The sequence below is a fragment of the Semicossyphus pulcher genome, unplaced genomic scaffold (assembly GCF_022749685.1).
Source record: "Semicossyphus pulcher isolate SPU_LCO1_2020_fin unplaced genomic scaffold, fSemPul1.0.p SCAF_13, whole genome shotgun sequence".
Taxonomy (NCBI): Eukaryota; Metazoa; Chordata; class Actinopteri; order Labriformes; family Labridae; genus Semicossyphus; species Semicossyphus pulcher.
The window spans coordinates 14,941,002-14,963,242 of NW_027211637.1; the positions used below are offsets into that span (position 1 = coordinate 14,941,002).

The 22,241-nt window shown below is 40.5% G+C and overlaps 3 protein-coding genes across 5 annotated transcripts; 2 read left to right on the top strand and 1 right to left on the bottom strand.

Annotated features, from left to right (window-relative positions):
- Positions 1-841: 841 nt before the first annotated feature.
- On the bottom strand, positions 842-7,203 carry traf3ip3 (TRAF3 interacting protein 3). Of its 3 annotated transcripts, none has more exons than XM_069659742.1 (14): positions 7,099-7,203; positions 5,669-6,120; positions 5,440-5,584; positions 5,237-5,354; positions 5,096-5,123; positions 4,951-4,980; positions 3,958-4,053; positions 3,183-3,254; positions 2,755-2,895; positions 2,496-2,633; positions 2,279-2,414; positions 2,046-2,191; positions 1,657-1,773; positions 842-1,528 (listed from the first exon to the last, which is right to left on the bottom strand). In XM_069659742.1, exons 2-14 carry the CDS (start codon positions 6,074-6,076, stop codon positions 1,328-1,330), a joined length of 1,776 nt encoding a protein of 591 aa, XP_069515843.1. In that variant the 5' UTR covers positions 6,077-6,120; positions 7,099-7,203; the 3' UTR covers positions 842-1,327. The 3 variants fall into 3 exon arrangements, with proteins under 3 accessions (XP_069515843.1, XP_069515841.1, XP_069515842.1); XM_069659740.1 differs by having other exon boundaries at positions 7,095-7,203; XM_069659741.1 differs by having other exon boundaries at positions 5,669-6,405; positions 7,095-7,203.
- A 643-nt stretch (positions 7,204-7,846) lies between these two features.
- Positions 7,847-12,833, top strand: atp5pb (ATP synthase peripheral stalk-membrane subunit b). Its single transcript, XM_069660170.1, has 7 exons — positions 7,847-7,956; positions 8,788-8,824; positions 8,943-9,088; positions 10,458-10,621; positions 10,796-10,921; positions 11,338-11,517; positions 12,578-12,833. Exons 1-7 carry the CDS (start codon positions 7,929-7,931, stop codon positions 12,647-12,649), a joined length of 753 nt encoding a protein of 250 aa, XP_069516271.1. The 5' UTR covers positions 7,847-7,928; the 3' UTR covers positions 12,650-12,833.
- Positions 12,834-15,237: 2,404 nt separating this feature from the next.
- Positions 15,238-22,087, top strand: eps8l3b (EPS8 signaling adaptor L3b). Its single transcript, XM_069659624.1, has 19 exons — positions 15,238-15,275; positions 15,457-15,572; positions 15,659-15,723; positions 15,812-15,970; positions 16,905-17,054; positions 17,254-17,345; positions 17,438-17,574; positions 17,733-17,857; positions 17,955-18,090; positions 18,221-18,294; positions 18,595-18,669; positions 18,766-18,911; positions 20,005-20,158; positions 20,595-20,632; positions 20,770-20,863; positions 21,346-21,444; positions 21,521-21,609; positions 21,727-21,859; positions 21,945-22,087. The coding sequence occupies exons 1-19, from the start codon at positions 15,238-15,240 to the stop codon at positions 21,984-21,986; spliced, it is 1,962 nt and encodes a 653-aa protein (XP_069515725.1). The 3' UTR covers positions 21,987-22,087.
- The last annotated feature ends 154 nt before the right edge of the window (positions 22,088-22,241 follow it).

Genomic DNA, 22,241 nt, shown 5'->3' on the forward strand with positions numbered 1-22,241 from the left:
GGGGCGGCTGTGGCTCAGTGGTTGAGGTGATCGTCTCTCAGTCGGAAGGTTAGGGTGTAGTGTAAAAGCAGCTTTGAGTGGTCGGAAGATTAGAAAAGCTCGATACAGTACAGTCCATTTACCATGCTAGTATTGCTGCAACTACTGAGGTAAGGGATCTCAGTGCTTCATCAAACACATCTCTTCTTCTCTTGAAAACATATCCCTTTGATTTGAATGAAACCCAAGATACTTGTGCCCTAATGATAAGGATAAGCGCTCACCCTTGTGACCTCATTCCCATACTTATAATGAACCAACCACGACCCTTAGTGGACACCGCACCTAAACAGCGCTGCCACCTTCAACAGTCATGCGAGCTCCTGGTATTGATAATGCCAATACTATCTACTCTACCACATGGCCCCTAAAGGCCCCCACTACTCAAACTAGTTAGATGTGCTGCGGCAGCCAGCACATCAGCAGGGTTATCAAGTCTGTACAAATTAAATGTAAAGGCTCACATTTTCTTAGACACCTCAGGATTCAATGTATTATTAAATGTAGATGAGTCCAGAAGTACACAGGATTTTTTTAGGCACTAGTAGGATTAGATGTTATCCAAAGAAGAATTAATGTAGGTGAGTGAATTATGAAGATATTCACTTATCAGTGTTTCTTTTGTTAAGATGAGACAGAAAACGATGTTGGCGGAGTCCCATTTTGTATTTCCTTGTTTAAATATAATAGGAAGCATCAGAGAAACAACCTGTGAGTGGATCTTGCAGTCAACTTAACCCAGAGCATCATGAACTCAAGACTCAAACGAAAAAAATGACAAACACAGATTTGTTGTAGAAAATATATTTCTTTATTTCTTAAAATATGACACACTAAAGGCTCTTTTATTTGAGCCTAGTTCCATCACCACAACAGCTTCAAGGATTACCGTGATGTTTTTATTTAGTCGCTTCTCATAGTTTTTAATAATTCAAGTATCACATCTGACTAAACAAGGTCTTTACAGTATAAATGACACCTTCTGTCTGTCTGCTGATGAATATTTTGCTGCTATGATTGAATCAGTTTCTTGAATGCTTCATAAAAGTCAGCCAGCTTGTAGCTGATTGTGCTTTTAACATGCTTTCATTGTTAAAAACATCAGAATTATTATAACATTATTATTAAGTGTTCACCTGTGTTTGAACTTTGTGCAAACATCCTACACATGCCAACATCAACCACACTTTCAGTTCCAAGTCTGAAATTAAATGAAATAAAAAATATAATAAGATAATAACAAAGTACATCCTACAAAATCAGAAACAGAATAATAATTCTGACATCATCATATCGGTCTAAAGCAGCCCGAGTGTTGAGGAGACGCCATTTTCATTAGATATTCTTCAATGCGCATCTCCATGTCTGAGTACAGGTCTTCAACTTGCTCCCTGAAAGGAGGATACCACAGCCACAACATGGCAACCTGAGCCACAGCGAGGATCAGAAGGAAGAAGACCCAGACCTTCCACCAGAGGCCACATGAAGTCTAAACAAAGAAGGAACACATGTCTTATTTTATGCTACAGTATATACACACATATGTGGTATAAAGTGTAAAAGAAACTAATTGTTGGCTCACACGCACACACACACACACACACACACACAGCTCACCGGTGTCCTGCGGCGGTGGCTGAGTTGCCGGAGCTCGTCCCTGCACTGCGACAGCCGGGCCTGGCTGGACTGACACTCATGCTCCATGGCATGCAGCTCTGTCTGCAGCTCCTCACACTGCACACACACAAGGGAAGGAACATGAGGAGATCATATTTAGCTGCAATTTGGAACATACATCTACCCTGCAGGCGATCTTTGGAAACTGTGGGGAGAAGGGGGCAAAATGTACCTTTGACTCTAAAATAGAAACAAGTCATATAAAAATGAATTGATTCATATTTCTCAATAGATTTATGATGAATGTATGTACATTGGCAAAGCTATAAGAAAAGGTTAGAATTACACTTTTTTTGGCTGCAGTCCACTGCAACAAATCCCCTCTTTACCTCTTTTTCTTTGAGTCGTAGTTTCTCCTGAGTGTGACGGAGCTGCTCCTCCACCTGAGAGCCTCTCCTCACTGTCACTTCAGGCTCTGCCTCCTCTGACGTCATCAGCCCATGCATCATTAGGTCCTGGGTCTCATCGCTGCCGTCTAAGAAAAAGAAAACTTGTAAATTAAATATTGTATCCAACAATATTTCAAATCCAAAGTAAAGAAGAAAAGGAAAGAAAAACTTGCCTGTGAGGTGCTGGATTTCTTCTCTCAGCGTCTGGTTGTCCTCCTCCTGCAGAGAAATGTTGTACTGGAGCTCAGTCCTCTCTCGTCTTAATGACACCACCTCTTCCCTCAGCTCGGCTTCTCTGGCTCTGGACAGCTGCTCAGACACATAACACAAGCATTAATATAGAAACCTCCGACCATCCACGTGGTTAGCATACAATATATTATACTGTACCTCCACTTGGCTGTTCAGCTGTTGCAGCTGCGTGTTGCTAAGATGTTGTTTCTCCCTGAGCTGTGCAGAAGTCAGCTTCAGCTCCTCATATAGTCTCTGCCATCTCTCTGCCTCTGTTTTTGTTGTACTAAGCGCTTCCTGCAACCAAAACACAAAGTATGTTTTGCTGCAATATTGAAACTGTGAAAGACATTTTTGTAGATATTTTAACAGAAATATGTCAGTGTTGACTATTTGGGTTAAAAGCTTCATATTTGACCTGCAGTGTCTCGGCCATGCTGAGTGCTTCAGTTCTCTCCTCTGTCGCCTTCTGCAGAGCCACCTTGGCCTTCTCCTCATACACCCATTTCTGCTTCTCCATCTGTATCACCACTTGCTTCACTCCATCCTTGGGAAACTTCTATAGAAAAGCACAAAGCACAGCTGAGTTAAACCTTCAAATGCTTACAGGGCGCGAAAGCAAACCAAAACCACATAGGACAATGCTTAGTAGGCCAACACAACATGACAGAGAGGAAGTGTAGAGCAGATTGGCCAGTTTAGGAACATTTTCTTTTTCAAAGCCAATTTCTTTGACCCAAGAAAACACTTGGGTTGTCGCAAAGAAAAACAATCTAATAAAAGACTCAAATGAATGATTAATAAACACTCAGTGGTTGCTCCTTTACCACCAGCTGCTGTTCTTACCTGCAGGCAGACTTGCAGCTGCGCCTCCAGAGCCTTGATCTTGTTTCTCAGCAGATCTTCGCTGCAGCGAGCCTGTGTGGGTGAGAGAGGAAATGACTATCACGCTGTAACCTGCAGATGGGAAATGAATGGTTCTTGTACAAAATATGTGACAGCACGTTCATTTACATGTTCATTTACTGTGTGCACTCAATGGTGCACAAAGGACACTCACAGCACCTGCGAGCCTCAGGAACGATCAAGATGTCTGCATGTGCTGCAACACTACACAGTAATGAGCAAGGAAAAATAACATACAAGTAACGTAATGATAACAAACCTGAGTAGGAGACAATTTTCACTGATAAAAAGCATACATTATTTAAGCTAAATAAATGTGTAGCTCTTCAGCTCTTCAAAGAAGAATGTTAAAAAAACAAAAAAGAAACAAAGGGGGAAACATCAATATTTCCCCTTAATTCATGACAGCCAGAGAAGCTAAATAAGAGCTAATGAATGCATAGCAGCTACATTAGCTTTTGACTGCCACACCCTTCCTGTTAGAATGACAGCTTGCTCTCGTCCTATGCAGTGAAGGCAGGAAGCTCCAAACCACAGACTGCACAGGCCTTCCTGAGATAGCAGCCGTTATACACTGCTGTGTATGCAACTGTGACATACTTTTTCACTGTTGTATCAACCATGAAGCCAAAGAACAACATAAAGCTAGCTGTAAGTCACTAGGGATGTGATGATTTAAGTAAACAGATGTGTGCGTACAGATGGAGAGTCTTACCGTCCATATCTTGTTGGAGGAGTTCATAAGGTTGGTCGTGCTCTCCTGGAGGGCTGCCAGCTTCTTCTTCAGGGCCTCCTCTCTCCACAGGGCCTCCTGACAGGCAACACAGCAGAGGACAAACAGCTACAACAACAAGCTAACGGGGTAGCTGGAGTCAGTGTCTTCTGTGAAGGCCTAAACCTCATATTTAGGATAAATTATGCCCACTACATCAGAACCTCTTGCACAATTTGGTACTTAGAGTAGTTCAGAGCATACAAACAAAGTTAAAAGGAGTCTTAAAGCCCTAAATTTACTTCCCTTAGTTACAGAGCACTAACTAGCTAATGTTTGCTAACGTTAACCACAGCTTGCTACTGCTTGCTACCAGACCAAGTAAGGCTGTTTCAGAAAAAAAAAAAAGCATTATAGTGTTCTAACCTGAGGGTTTAATTACCTATATAGAATAAAGGGAACACAACCACTCAAAATACGGCCCTAGATTTTCAATTTCATTTTCTCGTATGAGTCAGGTACCAGTAAAATACTAGCTAGCTTATATGTAGCTAACTATGAAGGCAACAAGATTATTTGGAACAACCAAGTAACATTTTGGCATTTTAAAGGAAAAGAGATAAAAATTTAATGATATTTTTAAAGCAGAACTTAAGTTTTTGAAAAGTGTTTCTTTACACAGATATTCAGTAAAACCAATGACCATACAGTCCATGTGTAAAACCCATAACGTAATTAAGCTACTGTGCATTTCACAGTAACAAGAGAGCAAGTAGGCTATGGCCCAGGACTTTATTAATGTTTTATATATTCACCTACTTCTTACTATGATGTGCAAGTATCATATCTTAAAGTAATAACATACAACAACATTTGTATTGTTTGCTAATGGAAGTTATTGTATTGCTAATCAAAGACATACAGTGTGTGTCTTTTAGAGAAGAACCCAGACCATCATTTTCTATTCAAATAAATATTCGGAATTTGTTGACTTACCTGCAAGAGGTCAGCTAGCACCTGGATATCCTATTACACAAGAGTTGAAATGCAAGAATCTTAGTTTAGTTTGGTTAATCTTATTTTTTTAAACATATAAATTAGATTTAAAAGTGCAGTGAATAAAGCAACAATTTAAACTTACTGATTCTCTGATGGTGACAAGACCAGAACTGCACAGAAAGAAAATATTATAGAAATGTTAAAACACTGATCACAGTTTTCTCTGATATAAGAGACAGATTTGATTTAATGTACTGATTTGGTTTAATGGAGATTTACTCACTCTGTCTGCACACTGTTCTCTCGCAGTCTAAGTTTCTTGAAAATATTTTCACTTTGGACAGAGACATTTTGGAGAGTCTTTTCTGTTTGGAGGGGCGTTTTGATGCTTGTCTTTTGAACTTTAAGAGGAAGACACAAAAGAAGCATTTTTAGCATGAAACGTCAAAGAATATTTGACAATTATGCAACTGGCAGGAACTTTACCTTTAACACTATTTTCTCTTTTATCCGTGCTTTTCGTCCTGTGCTGGTTTGATTCCTTGATGGCTGGTGTGGAGGTAGATGTTTGATTCTTTGAATGGCCTTTCTGTTGTCTTGTCAGTGTTTCATGTTCTGACCACATTGCAGCCTGAGAAATAGAAAGAAATTTTACTCCATGTGGAGAGATGAAAAATGGATCCAAAGAACTAATATTGTCAAAGGTGGTATTTACCCATTTGCTGGTGCTTGGGTCATCAGCTATGCTGCTGTTTGGTGTTAAAATCATCAACGGACGCCCATTTGAATTGGGAATATTTTGGACATTTGTATGCAATGTCTCTGATTTGCTGACTGAACTGTAATATTCCATTGAAAGTGTCTTTGGAGAAGGTTTTCTCTTTGAGGAATGGTTTGAAGACAACTCTGGACTCATTGATCTCCTCCTCAGAAATTCACGTTGCCTCTTTTCCTTCAGTTCATTCTTTATCAGTCTTGACTCCTGGTCTCTTGTAGGGCTGCGACATGAAGTCACGTTGTTTCTTCCTCGCAGGTGTTCACGTTTCTCAGCTCTGAAATCCACTATTCGGTCAAAGTCTTTTATTGGGGAGAGATGTACTCCAGTGACAACCAGGGCGTCCATGGCAGTGTGAAGGCTCAGGAGGTAACCAATTTGGAAACGGTTTACTGGTAGACAAAACAGGCAGACTTTTATGGAAAGGGGTCAAGGAGAGAGGCAGAAGTCAAAGGGTCATGAAGGCAGACAAAAAGGCATTAGCACAAGGGCTACAGGGCTAAGGAGGGGCAGTGGGAACAAGCCAGTAATCAGGAAAAGGAGAGAATGTCTGGAGCAAGAATAACAGCAGAGTTTGTGTGTGGCAGGGATTAAAGAGAGCAGACAAAAGAATGAATGAGAAGGAGCTGGCTAGAGTTGTGACGGGCAACTCTTCTGGCTGGTACAGTGCCTCCAGCCTGCAACAACAATGAATTAGGAAGTGAATTATAACTATTTATAATAATTAAATACATAGTCGAAAAATATTTGTGCTGAAGTCATACCATTTTATAATGCATATCACGTTACAGGCTGCATACAAAACAATTTCAAAGTATTGCAGGTTCAAAATGATGACTCACTTTTAGTTTATACTTTTGATATAATTTTAAAGTATAATTTATAAAGTATTTGAAATGCGTCCTCATCTTTGAGTGGCACAATGTCATTCTCTTAAATTCTGCCCTGATATTTTTATCTCAAGAGACATTCACCTGCTTAAATAAAGCAGAGTATGTTAGCAGAATGCATATACGTAAGCCAAATACAAACGTTAACAGTCTCTCTTTCATTTAAGATGCTCTGTGTTGCACAGAAATGCATTTTCTCTGTGAACCATGCAGGTCATCCGTAGGAGAAGCAGCTTAGCTTTTAGCTGTACTTGTAGGCTACTAGTATTGCAGCATTTTTAGTATCAGTAATAGAAACTGTTATAGTAGATGTTGGAGTGGTTGCAATGTTGCTGCATTAAGAAAGCTCCTCAAACACTGAATAGTAAGTTTTCACAGACAGGCCAGGCCCCGATAAAGGCCTGGGAGGGAAAATGTAGAAGATAATGCAAACACAAATTGTTGCATGATAAGCAGAAAAGTACGATAGAGCTTACCTACAACGTCATCTCAGTTACTGGATAAAAGTCTTCATGAGGTGGCCGAGAAGTTACCCATTTTCTCACTCCTCTGAAGTAGTGGCGGGGGTATTGTCTGTGTTTCACATGTAGCTGTTTCTGTTGAGCATAATTTTTCAGGAAGTGAAGAGAACCACAGCGTCATATGTTTCTCTATCTCAGCAGCCACTCGTACCAAACTGATGGCATACACGGGTGGGCCCAAGATTACACAGAGACCCAGCAAATTCCCCCTGCATGCAGTCTGGGATAAAACTCACCACATGGGAGAGATCTGTGCTGTGTTTGTGGTTGCCTCTTGGAAATTATTTTTTATAGTCTATGTTTTTATCAATAAAATGGGCCGATAACTTAGATTTAAAGAAGTTAGAAGAAGTAATAATGATAAGGAGCATGAACAAAGTGTTATAAGGAGCACAAACAGCTTAATTCTTTGTAGGTAGTGTGTATGCCTGTGTGTATATTATTTGCATTAAGCTGGCTGCCTGCCTTTATTCACATTTTACTTCATATTTATGAACCCCAAATACTTGATATTTGCATCATATATCACCTCAAATTGTCTCAATTTAAATCTTAATTGCCTCCATAAATCCAAATTCAACAGCAGGACAATGACAAATTGTATCTACAGCGCCGTCAAGTGGTCGTTTCCCTTAACAACTAAATATAGAGGCCCTTCTCTAATCTCGCGATGTTTCAGGAGGATATCTCGTGTATCCGCCATCCTTGTGGCTCTTTGCAGAAGGGCACGGAGAGGCCGAAACAAGGGTGCCCGGTTGTAGCAAGAACTCGGCACTTCATCCTTCAATCATGCTTTCCAGGCTCGTCATTGTCTCAGGTATGCACTAGTCTTACTATTCAGATGATTAATAAAGCTCAAAAGCACTACTGTTACCAAATTGTCAAGCAGGAGAAACAAAATTTTAAAGTGACTCTCAAGCTGAAGGGTAAAGTGAAGGCCGCACATTGAATGAGAGACATGCTAATGCTAGCTGTAAGTAGCTAGTGTAACTTGCTAGTAGTGCAATCTATTGGCTTTAAATTGTGGTTTATTGCCTATAGATTTTGGCAACAGTAATTGGTCATGCTCCTGACAGTGTAGCAATGTCTGTTTTTCTAGCTAACACTAACAGTTGTTAACAGCTAATACGGCTTAAGCTAACGGTAGCAAGCCAAAGCTACATTAGCTAACGTTAACTCTGCACGCCTGTAAATGTCACCTTTCTGACAGCTAGCATTTGTCTGTTTTGTGCTCTTTACCTTTAGTAAGGATAAACTTTACTGGCTTCATAATGCAAGTCCATCAAAGAAGCGTTTTTATTTTAATGTATTCACAGTGTTGCTTTTGAAGCCAGCTGATAGACAATTAGTTGAGCTTAAGCTTGTACATTAACATGTAATGAAATGGCCAGGTCATATAACTGGGTGTTTGTTGACATTTGTCATTGTAAAATAATGTACATTTCGTTTCCAGTTTGTGAGTTACACTTGGCTAACACATAGTCCTGCAGCTAATTCTACCTTCATGAAGGTTACAATAGTCAGCATGTGTTTTCAGTGAAGAAAAGTGTGGATAATTTAGATAAGATAACCAACAGATAAAACCTGACTAAAAACTAAAATTAGTTTCTGCCCTGAATTTATGTTATTGTTTATTTCTTTTTTGCAGCCAATGCCTTGAAAGGCAGCGGCCCCCTTGGAGCTGGGTATGTGTTTTATTTTACTATAATTGTTATTGACATGATTATACATTTTAGCAACAACAAGTATAAATTCCACCTGGGCTGTCCCTCTCAAGCTTTTTAATTATGTTGTCTCTCACAGTCTGGTCCAGGCATCTCGCTCCCTGCACACAACGTCCCAGAGTCTGGCCCCAGTCCCCGCTCTGCCAGAGAAGGGAGGCAAAGTCCGTCATGGCATCTTCCCAGAGGAGCTTTTCCAGCTCCTGTACCCCAAAACTGGAGTCACAGGTCAGTTGTCTTTAACCAGAAACAAGACCCAACATTTAGTAATCATTTTCTTCTTATTTGAGTTCGACTTTTTTATAGCACATTTAATAAATGAGGCAGTTCAATGTGCTTTACATTATACAATAAATTGAGCATTGAGAAGAGATTACAAAAAGGGCAAAATAATAAGAGACAGAGGGAGAAGGGAAGACAGATTTTTAAAGAGTAAAATAAGAGGATAGAAATGACAAAACTAGAATACAGATCAACAGGGGACTAAAATTGACAGTGCAACATATAAATACATAAATAGTCCCACATTTATTTTAATAAAGGCATCGGCGACCTTTAATTTTCTGAGGTTTTATTGTTTGTGAGGGCTGCTTGATTATGGCAACATTTAGATCAACACTTTTTAACACAGTTACTCTGATCTCAATTCACATGGATTCAGTCACACGGTAGAAAGCAAGAAGGATGTAATTTCAGTGGTTGAGAGCAACACAATGAAATTCGGTGATGTGTGCAGAGAATACTGATAACTGCAGACAGCATTGCAGTCCAAAGTTTAGATACTTTCACATTTTGTCGTCCTCTGTGCTGGAAATTAAATGTTAAATTGCTCCCGTACACAATTAGAAAACTAGCCAGTAGGCCTAAATACCACCCAGCCATTCCTTTGGACTATTTGTTTTAATTGCACCTTCCAGAAGGTGGTCTCATCTGCCTTAATTCATGTGAATGCAGCATGTGTCTGAGCTTTTAGGGAAAGATGAAAGTGCACGGCTGTAGAGGAAAGGGGTGCACTCGATTTATAACGCAAGAAAAAACAATAAAAATACTGTCAAATGTAATGTAGCATAAATAATTATCAACTATTATCATAATTGTAATTGAATAAAACAAAAACAAACCGCCATACTTCTTTTAAATGTTTTATTTCTGTTAACAGTAAGCACATGGAATTTGCTTTTAAGCTCAGTAGTTGAGCACAGAGCAATTCAGAAGCAAGAGAAGGGCAGGCTGTAAACTTTGCAAACCTGAGTCTCAAAATGACCATAAATGACAAATTTAACTCGGATGGATGCAGAAAAGGGTTATAGAATCAGAGTTGCATGATGATATACGGTCTTGTCTCGCTGCTGCTCTCCCTAGGCTTTCTGCACTGTAATGACATTCAGTTCAATAAAACCGCTAAAATACTTAAGCCATGGACCCTAGTTTGATCAATCAGCCTTACCCTAGTGGTAAAAATTTAATTTAATTTCAAACAACTTTGGTAGAACATTCCCCTATACTATTATGTTGAAACTGTCATAATTGTCGTTCCCTCAAAGTCCAGTAACATAATTTCATCCACAATAAAGAAACTTGTTAACTCTCTCACTAGGACCCTACATGCTGGGCACTGGTCTCCTCGTCTACATGCTTTCCAAGGAAATCTACGTCATCAACCATGAGACCTTTGCTGCCGCCTCCATAGGCGCCGTCATCATCTATGGTGTTAAGAAATTTGGGCCAAGCGTTGCAGCTTTTGCTGACAAACTGAACGAGGTAGGCCGGCAATGATATGGATTAGTGTTTCTGTTTTTGTTGCACAGAGAGGACTGTTCAAAGAAATGGACATCATTTGTGATCAGCTGCAGGCTTTCTGTCAGAGTTTACCAGTCTTCTGTTTTTTTAAGCCGCACCCCTGAGACCCTGCTTGGTGTGTGTTTGTGTTTGCAGGATAAAGTGGCCAGGGCTCAGGAGGTGAAGGACCTCGCCATGACCAGCCTCGCTCAGGCTATCGAGGAGGAGAAGAAGGAACAGTGGAGAGCTGAGGGAAGATCAATGCTCTTCGATGCTAAGAGGGTTAGCGCTATTTTTGTTTTCCAACATCTTCACTGTACATTATGTACAGCTTCATATTAACATGATAATCCATACTGATTGCTGGTAATTGTGCAGCATTCTTTGTACCTTGAGCTCCAGGAGTGAAATAGGCATCACTATGTAATCTTTGCCAATATTGACCTCTGCTGGCACAAAGTATACATTGCAACAGCATCGAAGAATGGCTAATATAATATGCGTGTGGAGCTGCAATACCAGGAGGAAAGTAGAGATATGTCTCTGGTCACTCAAAACAATAAGAAAACGATTCTCTCTAAACTGGAATACAATGTCAAGGGTGTGAAAAGAAACCCGTTAAACTATTATAGCAAACATGTAGACTAGATGTTGCAACATTGGGTTACAAATACTTAATGGACATCTTTTCCTCTCAGAACAATGTGGCCATGCTGTTGGAGACAAACTACAGAGAGAGGTTACACATGGTAACCAATGAGGTGAAGAGGCGCTTGGACTACCAGATCGCCCTGCAGGACCTCCACCGCCGGATGGAGCAGGAGCACATGGTCAACTGGGTGGAGAAGAGTGTCGTCGGCAGCATCACCCCTCAGCAGGTCGGTCTTTCTGTGTTGACTGTCAGAAGAACCCAGAACCCAAATGCGGTTTCTCAGTTTGTGTGAAGTCATGTGAAAACATTGCATTTCATTTTTGGTCAAATTTTATATTCCAGGCTGAATTTATAATAACTGCAACTGTTTGAATATTATATTTTCAGGGCTGTAAATTCAACCTAAATTCTTTGTTACCAACTGAAATGTCTCCAAAGCACAGAGTGACACAAATTGAGAGTTGGCCTTCTGGACTCTACGTCTTGTAGTCTCTCGTGTTGACGAGGCCACCCCGATAATAAGATTTCACCTTTTGAACACCAGTTTTTCAGGGGAAAGACTTTGAAGATACAAAACGTATTCCCTGTAGTTCAGTTGGGCAATGAAAAGAGAGTCATGATCCCTGCAACATTTTTTTCTTGTTAAAGTGAAACATGCGTGATTTGTGCTCATCTATCAGTCACTTATCCGCTCACTCTGCTGCCATACATAAAATTATAAATAGTATTTATCTGGATGTTTTAGACTATTTAGCTGAATTAAGCTTTAGCTGGAAATTCTTGGTTGCTTGTCGGTCCAAATCTAAAACGCATGCAGTATGCATGCTGCAACAGTATTGCAGCACACTGTGCCGGAGCCAGTGATCAACTGATACTGATACCGTTCAAGTAGAACATCTGATTTTGTGAACGTATTTGATTAGACCTTTATTTTTGGACAATTTTCTTTTAACATTTTCAGCCTTTACTTTCAACCCTTTTTTTATTCAGTTGAAAAATCTGTTTATTTACAAAGTAAAGAAAATAAATGGCTGTACAACTGTTGTCGGATCAAGAGTTAAATTGGTACTAGTGTAGAAAATTGACCAGCTCTGATTGTTTGATCATTGATTAACAAACAACAGAACCACCACCTCTTACGAAACTGTAGGATTCATGATAATTAAAATATTCTTAATTGTGAAAAAGCTTTAAGGTTTTCTAACCGACCTTCGACCTCCTGTTGTTCCTGTCTTATTTGTATATCACCAAGGCGTCTGCTTCATATCTGTGTTTTTGTGTTTCAGGAGAAGGAGAGCATCGCCAAGTGCATCTCAGACCTGAAGTCTCTGGCCAAGACCACTCAGGCCAGGGCCTGAACAGACAAGTCTTCAGAGAAGGCTGCTCTTACCCTGATTCTTTGCCCCAAGACGAGACGTTCACTTTTCTTTACAGAATAAACTATTTCCTCCTCTAAAGATTGTCTCTGTCAATGTTATGGGTGTGTACAGTATTTACACGTCAGCTGATGGTAAAATAAATGGTTCTCTTATTCAACTACAACCGGCTAGTTTGTGTTTGTCCACTTCATTAAACGTTTTATTTCTTTCAACATTCTGTATATCTTTGTTTTTCCTGTCAATGACTCTAGGCGTGAATATGTGTGGAACAATCTTGGCGTCATCATTTTTATGGCTTCAGTAGATTACGCTTGAGCCCGATGATTTGTAAGAGTATTTTCTTCAGCACTTCAGACCTTTGATCTACCTGAAGGAGATATTGTAAACCTTTGGACTCATAATGAGCCATAGATTATTCTGCCTACCACCATACCTTGAACACTTATCCTTAAATGACAAATCGGGCCAACCCTCCTGATCCGTCACTAACGTCACATTGTTGCACTTTGATCCTGTTGACTTGATGCAGGAAGTCAAGGAAATGTTCACGCTAAGCCTTTGAGGAGCAGCTGCTTTCTGCTTCTGAGAGGTCTTGGTGGAAAACCAGTTTATAAGAAGAGAAGGATGACAGCGGAGCAGAGCTGACGCTGACAGGTAAAAACAGGATAAATAAATCGTGAAGGTAATGTGTTAAAGGTTTTGTTTGAATGAGGTTAGCTAGAACTTGACTGCTGGTTGTTTAACAGCCTCTTTAGAAATATAAATGTGCTTACTCTTACAGAAAGTGGGTTTTTGTGACAGGAAAGCTCCTTACATCCTGCGTTCAATCCACAAGGTATGTTTAATTTCAACACTGATTAAGTATGTGCTACATGTTGTTTGATTAGAAGCAGGTGTTTAAGGAATTAGAAATCTTTTGAAACATAATGAGCTACTGAGTCGAAACACTCCCTAACACTGATTTACTGTTTCCTCTGATCTTAATCCCACCAGGAAGTAAAGTCTATAAGACACTGATGGATTAATAATTATTGGAACGTTGTTAATTTTCACTATCAATCTAAAACTTCTGCTGAACAGAAAGCACTGTCCCAAGAGTTACATTTATGAGATAATGGTAGATTGTAAAATAGTGTAAGAGTTGCTCACGTACAACAAATGGTTTTTAAGAGTATCGACGTCTTGCTTTAAGCTGTCAAAATCTGCTAATATCCCATCTTGGTAAACAAATCCTTTGTTCTAATAGGAGTATCTATACAACCACCTGACCTGGTTTAAAGCTCCTGTGAGAAGTTTTTGGTTGGTTAAGAAAGACACTGAAATTTATTGTGATGTCTCTAGCTGACCAACAAAAGCAAACCAGACCATCAGCAACTAGATTGATTATTTCTATATAGTTATTTTTAATGCTTGAAACCGCTGGCGGGGGGTAGGTGTCAGATGAAGCGATTAACTACAACCTGCCTTTGTTTACCTTTTCCTGGGCAAAAATGTAAAGAGAGTGATACATATGACTGTTAAATAAAGCCATGCTTTGTTGTACAAAGTTGTACAAACAGCTCATGGTTTTGCCCATTTTACATTCCTACAACATCCAGGGTGCATTGCGCCCTTCTCTCTGAAAAGAACGGCCCAGTGAGAGATGCTTGAGTGAAATACTACCGTTTTCGCTGCAGGCAATGGCTCAGAGCAGTACGGAATATGGCGAGCATATACCGGTGGATTGTCTAAAAAATCTTCGGGTCTACAGCCCCTTTTAAACTGCCAGTTCAAGGCAGGATTATTACGCCTCGGAACACACAGAGGCAGAATGGTGGGGCAAAGTCGTTCCGCCTCTGAGCCAGCATCGGAGGTAGTAATAGAGGTGTAACAGAGGCAAAACGGCGTCTGTGTAAACTGCAGAGCCGGCAGGGCGTAACAGCACTGTGTGTGTGTATTTGAAGCACTTGCTGTTTGTTTACACCTTTCGCACGTTTTGCTTCTGCAACGCCGGAACGCTATTTAAAAACACAAAATGGGGCCGGAGTTACGCGGCCCATTGTAGAATGACAAAGGTGGCATGATGAAGGAGCTTCGTTACGGCGCTGAGGCGGAACCGCAGCGTAAAAAAGGCTTACATTTCAAACCCTAGGATTTTGAACGAGACATGACATCGTAGGCGGGCGTCCTAGATTGAGGAAGTGCAGTTTAGCGAGCTCCCTGGCCAGGTTTTCAAGGGCCCATTGGAAAAGCGGATAGCGTCCTCCAAAGGCACAGAGCGAAATTGCATTTTTTTTTCTACCATAATGGCATTAGCTCCCCATAATAGCATGATCGGACTGAGGCTGAAAATCGGTGAACTGGCCCTTTAAGCATGAACAGGACAAAATCTGCAAAGAGATAAGAGGTACAGCTTTGCCCACAGGGGTCGCCAAAATCAGCACAAACCAAAAGTTCCTCACAGCAGCTTTAATATAAAACTGGTGTAATCGAGGTTACTCCTACTGTGTAATGAGAAACCTCTTCTCTTACAGGTTGGACTGCAGTGATTCTTGCAAATCGTAAAAGGCAGACGTTAAAGTTTAAAAATGTTTGGACACACTGGACCTTTCTCTTATTCTCCAAGGTGAGTATGTTTAATTTCACTTTCAGGTTCTTGATAAAACACTTATCTGTTGTGGGAACTGTGCAGCTGCTTTGAGCTGTGGGCGCATTATCTTCAACTCTCTGCACTGGTGACGATGATTGTATCGACAGCTCATGAATGTGCACACCTGTTTGATAAGTTACCTTTTATTGCACCTCAGGGGTTTCTCACAGGATGACCTCCCTCAGCAGAGACGAGCTTTCCAACAGGATGACTTCAGGAGTGCTCCACTGCAGAGAAACAACATGTCCAGACCCAGTGGGAAATCAATATACAGTCAGTTCAGACATTAAAAGAACATTAATCTAATTAACCTTCACATTTGTGAGATAGCTTTATTAAAACTATCGTTCCTACATCAGTGCAGAGAAAGGAGTACTCTGAGGAGCTGAACAAAAAACCTGACAACCTTCACGTCAGAGTGGAGGTAAATCAGTGTGAAGTCTTAAAGAAACACACATTACAAACAGTATCAACCTTCTCATCATCCATGACTGTCCACATTGACTCCACAGCACCTGTTCACCTGTGAGCTGGATGGCCAGGAGGTGAAGACGGTGGAAGGATGTGTGGCGAAGCTCAAGAGGCTGGACGGCAAAGGTCGTGTGTGGTCGCAGGAGATGATCATGGAGGTTCAGGAAGGATACCTGCTGCTCAGTGACATTGAGACAAAGGTTGGTGGCCTCTTCAGAGAGATTTGAACATGTACAACACATGGCCAGAAGAATGTGGACACCATACAATTCTGTGTTTCTTGTTAGATTTGTCTTGTTGAAACAGGAAGCTTTATTTAAAATTACAACCACAACTATCATTTAACATACTGGCTACAATAGCTAAACATCTCACAAGGTCTTTAAGGATAGTTCTGTTTATTTAAAATCAGATCCATGCTTAGAGTGTAGATGAGCGGTAAAGTGTTGAGGGTTTTAACTTGAAGAGGGGGTATTATGCTGTTTCACATTTTAAGAAATATATATATAATGTTACAATGTTGGATGTCCAGACGAAACGTGGGTGAAGTTTCAAATCTGTAGGTAAAAGTATGTTGGAGTAATCCCCAGGCTTCTTAGCTCAGTCTGCAGGCTGCTGTGAACGCCAGGCTTCAGACACTTATTTCTATACGCTGCACTTTGTGGCGTCACAAATTGCAGCGTCAGCAGGCTTCAGAGAGCTGGCCAATCAGAAGAAAGTGGGCTTGTAGGGGCAGGGTTTCTTAAAGGGACAGAGCTGGCGGAGTCAATTCTTAAACTATAAATTATGGTAAGCTACTCCACACGTATCACAGAGTGAAATATGAAGCCTGAAATTAGCCCCCTCTTTAAGTATGTTTTTTAAAAAGCTATATTTAGGCTATATTTACTACATTTTAACATTGTTTGTTTATAACATTCTAATACATTAATAAATATACAAGATATCAGACTTTGTTAGAGATAAAGACACATTTCTAGCCTTCATTTTTGTCCTTTATGTTTTCCCAGTCCACACACACACACACACATATATCGTCAACATTAAGATATATTACTAACAAAGAACTGCTTGTCAGAGAGCAGCGTATATAAATACTTAGATCTTTAATGATTAACTATTGTGACTCTAAAGGCCGAGCTCGAGGCGCTGCCTCTGAGCTCCATCCTGCAAACCAAAGCTGTGCTGGATAGCTGTGCCTACAACTCTCTGCTGACAATAACTGTGAAGGAGCGCAGTAAACGCCTCTCCCAGGTCTTCATGTTCCAGTGTGAGGAGACCGGGGTGAGTCACATTTCACCACATCCCTGAATGAACTCTTGACCCCACCTTTGACCTCCTGAAAGCCTCCAGAAGCGGAGGGAACTGTTAGTCATGTTGGTGCAATCTCTGAAATCAAGACTATTCTCTGAAACTATTTCATAACAGGTTGTTTCTGCTGATGTCACCTGGGTGTTTTACTGAGAGCAATCTTGTTTAACAGGCCAAGCTCATCAAGAGTGACCTGGATAAGGCCGTGCAAAGAGGAGGTGTGGATGTGGAACCACGCAGACCACGAGAGCCGACTGACATCAGGTACTATCACTCGTCATGAAAACAGAGGAAGGGCAAATAAAGACATTGAACAGTAAGATGCATTGACTTGTCTGTGTTGCTGATGTTCTCAGGAGTGATCTTGAGAATATAATCGGGCAATATGCTCCAGGAAGTTTCCGGCATGCTGGCCCTCGTCCCATGCAGCGAGAGATGAGCCCACCCCTACCACCTGACCGCCCGTCCCCACAGTGGATCAACAGAGAACCAGGTACAGCTTGATATTAAGTATTTTACATTAGATTTCCTATCAAATCGACACAGGTCATGGATGTGTCCTGTGCTAATAAACTCCATCAAGTGTGTTTTTGCACAAAGTGCTTTAACATTAATATTTGTTTCCAAACTGTTTATTTTGTCGCCCTGTAGAAAATATGCTTCGTCCACGGAGCTACACCCCACAAGAACCAGTGGATTATCCTGGTTTCAATGAATTAAATATTAGCCAGGAGGTCCCTTTTTCACCTGTGCAAACAGACACAGAGAGGAACACGGTCAGTACCGCTTACAACTCAAGGAAAACATACTCATACTGGCAGTTTTTCAAAAGCTTGTATTTAATAATTATGTATGCTTGTTTCCTCTTCACAGGACATTTTAAATCATGTTATAAACGATATGGAGATCTTCATGGAAAAAGTTTCTGCTGCAGCAAACGCAGGGTCACAGACAGAGGACGAGCACAAGAATAAAATGGTGTTTAAGAAGAACAGATCTTATAAAAATGGTAATTTGTTTTTTTCAGTTTATCTCTCCATGGCTTTATATAACTAAGGAAGTAATTACTGGAGATTTGACCCACAATAGGTGTAAATGTACTGATTGCAAAGATTTCTGTTTGTGATTTTCTTCACCAGCAGCTGTCAGTATGCCCTCCTGGGAGGAATACACCTCCTGTCTGCAGAAAATCAAATATGGATTCAATCTGCTGGTAAGTGCTTCCTGTAATACAATACACTACACTTTATTATACATTTAGCTGCCTCCACTGTAGTGTTAATAAATAGAAAACAATAAAAAACAACAACAACAACAAACACTCCACGTGTACACATTGAAGCACATACCAATGTCAACCACAAACAACATGCTGTATATTGCAGAGTCTCTGCAGGTGAAGAAATTGACCAGAGTTGTGTTGGAAATAATTGAAATGAATACTTCATTGTGTTGTGACTGGAAAGTGTGATTGATTGCAGTGGAGTATGACTGACAGGTTTTTGTATTACAGAGCCAGCTGGACGGGATGCTGACCAGCCCCTCTGCTCCAGAGTTTGTCCACATCTTCTTCACAAGTTTAGGCATGGTGAGCTCCCTTAAACTCATACTTAGCTCAATAAATCGTCACCCAAGGCATGAGTTATTAACAAACTCTCTTGTGAATGTTAATATTTCTCTACAGATAGTGCCTCAGTATCCTATGGACCTGCCTCCCACAGTGCTGTCTCCCTTGCTGACAGTATCGGCCCTGCGGCTGCTCAGTCTGGTGGTCAGCCCGGAGGAGGACGACCTGTGGAGGTCTCTGGGAGACTCCTGGAACATCCCAAGGTAGGGCAGCGTTTATAACCCTCACTCACTTACACAAGCCTTTTTATAAAGCTGTTAGCTTCGCATGTACAGCCCTCTGATTGTAAGCGCACATGTACCTGCCCAGGCACGCCCTATCTTGGGTGTGTGTGCTTGCTGATGTGTAAATGTGGGTTAAAGTTCATTCTGCATTCTAGTCCTATAGAAAAAGATAGTGTTGTAATTTGAAACGACTGCTTATTTTAGCTTTAAGGTGGTAAATTATATTTAAGACTTAATTTTTTGCAATGTGCAACAAGAAAATAACACAAAGGTTGTATTAATTTAGTGAATTATCCGGTCTGTTAAATCTAAAGCTACATCCAGTCGCCGGTTAACTTAAGTTATAACACGGCTGTGTAAAATACTTGATTCTGACTGGTTAATCACGGCATTCTGAGGTCTGTTATTTCTAGATAACAGACCGTTCCTATGAGGAACAGATCGTTGCTAGGGATTTGGCTCTAATTACACAATCCAAAGGACTAACTGTCATCATATCACCCTGTCAAAAGAAGTCCAGTAAAATTAATGCCCTTCAGGGTGAGACACCCTGCTCACCCTGTTGGGGATCTATTACACGATAACATCCTGCTTACTATACATTATCCCTTACTTAGCATAGAGACTGCTGACAGTGGGAGATGGTTAGCTTGAGTCTGTCAAAAGGTAAAAAAAACAAACTGGAAAAGTGACTGACATGCATCCTGTGCTGAGATAATATTACTGTCTACTGCATCCAGCGTCATAGAAACTGCAGAGGCTTCTGGTATCGATCTCCTCTAAATCTCTGCTGAAAGCTGAAACTGTTTTAAAAAAGAAATCTTATTTGGAAGCAATACCAAACAGTTTATTATTCAAACTTTGAAAATAAAATACATCCCAGGATCTGACCTCTTAATGTTTTGCTTTGTTTGCTTGTTTTGAAATTTGACTTGCAGTCTCACAGATGTATGAGAAAAGCTTACACAGAGAAGCCAAATTCTAAAGAAATGTTTCATGAGGTTAAAAGGTCACCTCTGCATAAACAGTTCCTTTTTTACTCATAGTTTTATGCCCTCTTGTCACCTCATAGGTCTCGATGGCCGGACAATGATATCCCAGCGTACATCCCAGATTTCTACGACGGCTGGCAACCGCCTCCGTCCACAAGCATGGCTTCCCAGCTCCCTTATCAGAATGGTCCAGTGAGCAGGAGCAACAGCCAGCGCTTCCAACCTGGCCAAGAGGTCCTGACAAAATTACTCAGCTTTAACTCTGATTACATTTTCAGTTCTTATGGCAGTGCTGTAAAAAGCAATATGTTTGAGACTAATGGTGTACTAATGGTGCTCTATTGCTAAATTAATTAACCCATGTTATTACATTGACAGTGTTAAGCCCTGTTGTTCAGAGCACCTCAGTTATTATTATTCATTAGATGAGTGTTTAATGAAGCATGTTGACACTCTGCTTATGAAGTTAGTTGTTGCTTAAATCACATTATAAACTTCAATGAAAAGGATGACCTATTTCTGAGGGGTAATCACAATGAGAGAAACTGCTGCCATCAAATGAGCATTATCTTAAATATTTACGTTTCCAAAGCAACATAAGACTACTTATCAGTGAAGCCATAACTACAAGCCCTTAATTCAATCAGTTTCTCAATGTTGCTTTCTGCAGCCCATGTCCAACGGTCCCTGGAACCCATCAACTCCACAGTAAGCATTATAACACCGCAGTAAAAATGACTTTTCACATTTTGTTGCAAACACTTCTTTCAACCAGCAATCACTGGGCTTTGTAATAGTCATATGCTACACTTGTTTAACAAAGTGTGTGTCTGCTGCATTTTCAGCCCCAGGGAGCCCCCACTTCACGTGCGGGTCATTTACGACTTCGTGGCCCGGAACAACAGAGAGCTGAGCGTCATGACGGGTGAAGTGGTTCAGGTGAGATGACAAACTGACAACATGCTGTAATCTAACCCAAACAATACAAGAGTTATCCTACGTGTCCAACACACATGTGCCCAGACAAAATACATTTTGTTCATATCAACCATGTTTAAAGCAATTCAGACAATTGAAACAGACTAAAGATATACAGTGTCAGCAGGTCCCAACTTGACTCACTGACATTGCCTGTTATTGTACCATAAAAACTGTAATGAGAAAAAAATGCAAAAAGAAGCTTTAAGTGAAACAACAGTATATCAATTCCTTCCATTATAATTATAACCTAAATAAACCACTGGACGTTATTAGTGACGTTCTCTATTTCAGCTCTAATTTCTCGTCTTTAATGTATGTTTTCTTACTTTAAAGATGACCTTTTCCTTCCATCTTTATATATTAGTTTCATTCATAGTTGTCATTATGTCAATATCACCGTTAAGGAGCTTCACACCTTTGGTTCTTTGGGCTTTTTCCAGGTGGTTCAGAAATCCAAACAATGGTGGCTTGTTCGCAACTCCCATGACGAAGAAGGCAACGTTCCTCAGAAAGTTCTGGAGCAGATGGAAGATTTACCGGTGAGTGAACTGTAGCTCTGCTGAGCGACCGCTCAACGGATACAGACATTTCATTCTCTTTTCTCTCCCCTCACAGCGGGACATTCACGGTGCGGTGACTCTGGACATGACCTCCTCAGCTGGAGAGGTCAGAGCCTGGCTGGAGTACAAAGGTTTCTCCAAAATGTGAGTGACATAATCCACTTTAAGTTGTTTGTACTGTAAATAAGATTTGTATTTGTAAATAAGATTTGTTTCATAATGAAGTCACATATTCTGTGTTTCATGCCTTTTCATATGCAGCACTGTGAGCAGCCTTGGCGTGCTAAATGGCAAACTGCTTCTGGGGATGACCAAAAATGAAATAAGGACTGTGTGTCCAGAGGAAGGAGGAAAGGTCTTCTTCCAGCTTCAGGCTGTTAAGTCAGCCATCGCCGTAAGTGCAGCATCATGTCTTACACACACACACACTCGCACCAGACCAAAGCACTCACTTCAATGTTTGATCCTGTTCTCTACAGCTCGCCAGTGAGTCATCAGGCATGTACAACGGTCGCTACTGACAACCTTCTTCACTTTCTCATCCAAAGATCAAAGCATGTTATTATTAGTGTTAAATTACTTCTTTAATGTCACAACCAGTGTGGATGGCTGCCTTTAGCATTTCTGTTATTTAAGGGAAAACTTTTTGTGCATAAAACCTTTTTCTTGGATTTCAATAATTTATCATCAGCAGCAATAATTGTGAGTTACACTGTAATTTATTTCACTTATAATGTACTTCTAGTTATTTCAAGTGTGTATAGTTTCCTGACTGT

Excerpts from the sequence above, each read along its gene's own strand:
- traf3ip3 (XM_069659742.1), bottom strand. The coding sequence starts at position 6,076 with ATGGACGCCCTGGTTGTCACTGGAGTACATCTCTCCCCAATAAAAGAC. Across the intron at positions 5,355-5,439 it reads AAGAGAAAATAGTGTTAAAG|TTCAAAAGACAAGCATCAAA; the intron begins GTAAAGTTCCTG and ends TTCCTCTTAAAG. Across the intron at positions 2,192-2,278 it reads AGAAATCCAGCACCTCACAG|ACGGCAGCGATGAGACCCAG; the intron begins GCAAGTTTTTCT and ends TCTTTTTCTTAG.
- atp5pb (XM_069660170.1), top strand. The coding sequence starts at position 7,929 with ATGCTTTCCAGGCTCGTCATTGTCTCAG. Across the intron at positions 9,089-10,457 it reads CCCCAAAACTGGAGTCACAG|GACCCTACATGCTGGGCACT; the intron begins GTCAGTTGTCTT and ends CTCTCTCACTAG. Across the intron at positions 10,922-11,337 it reads TGCTCTTCGATGCTAAGAGG|AACAATGTGGCCATGCTGTT; the intron begins GTTAGCGCTATT and ends TTTTCCTCTCAG.
- eps8l3b (XM_069659624.1), top strand. The coding sequence starts at position 15,238 with ATGTTTGGACACACTGGACCTTTCTCTTATTCTCCAAG. Across the intron at positions 15,724-15,811 it reads ACCTTCACGTCAGAGTGGAG|CACCTGTTCACCTGTGAGCT; the intron begins GTAAATCAGTGT and ends TTGACTCCACAG. Across the intron at positions 20,633-20,769 it reads TGGAACCCATCAACTCCACA|CCCCAGGGAGCCCCCACTTC; the intron begins GTAAGCATTATA and ends CTGCATTTTCAG.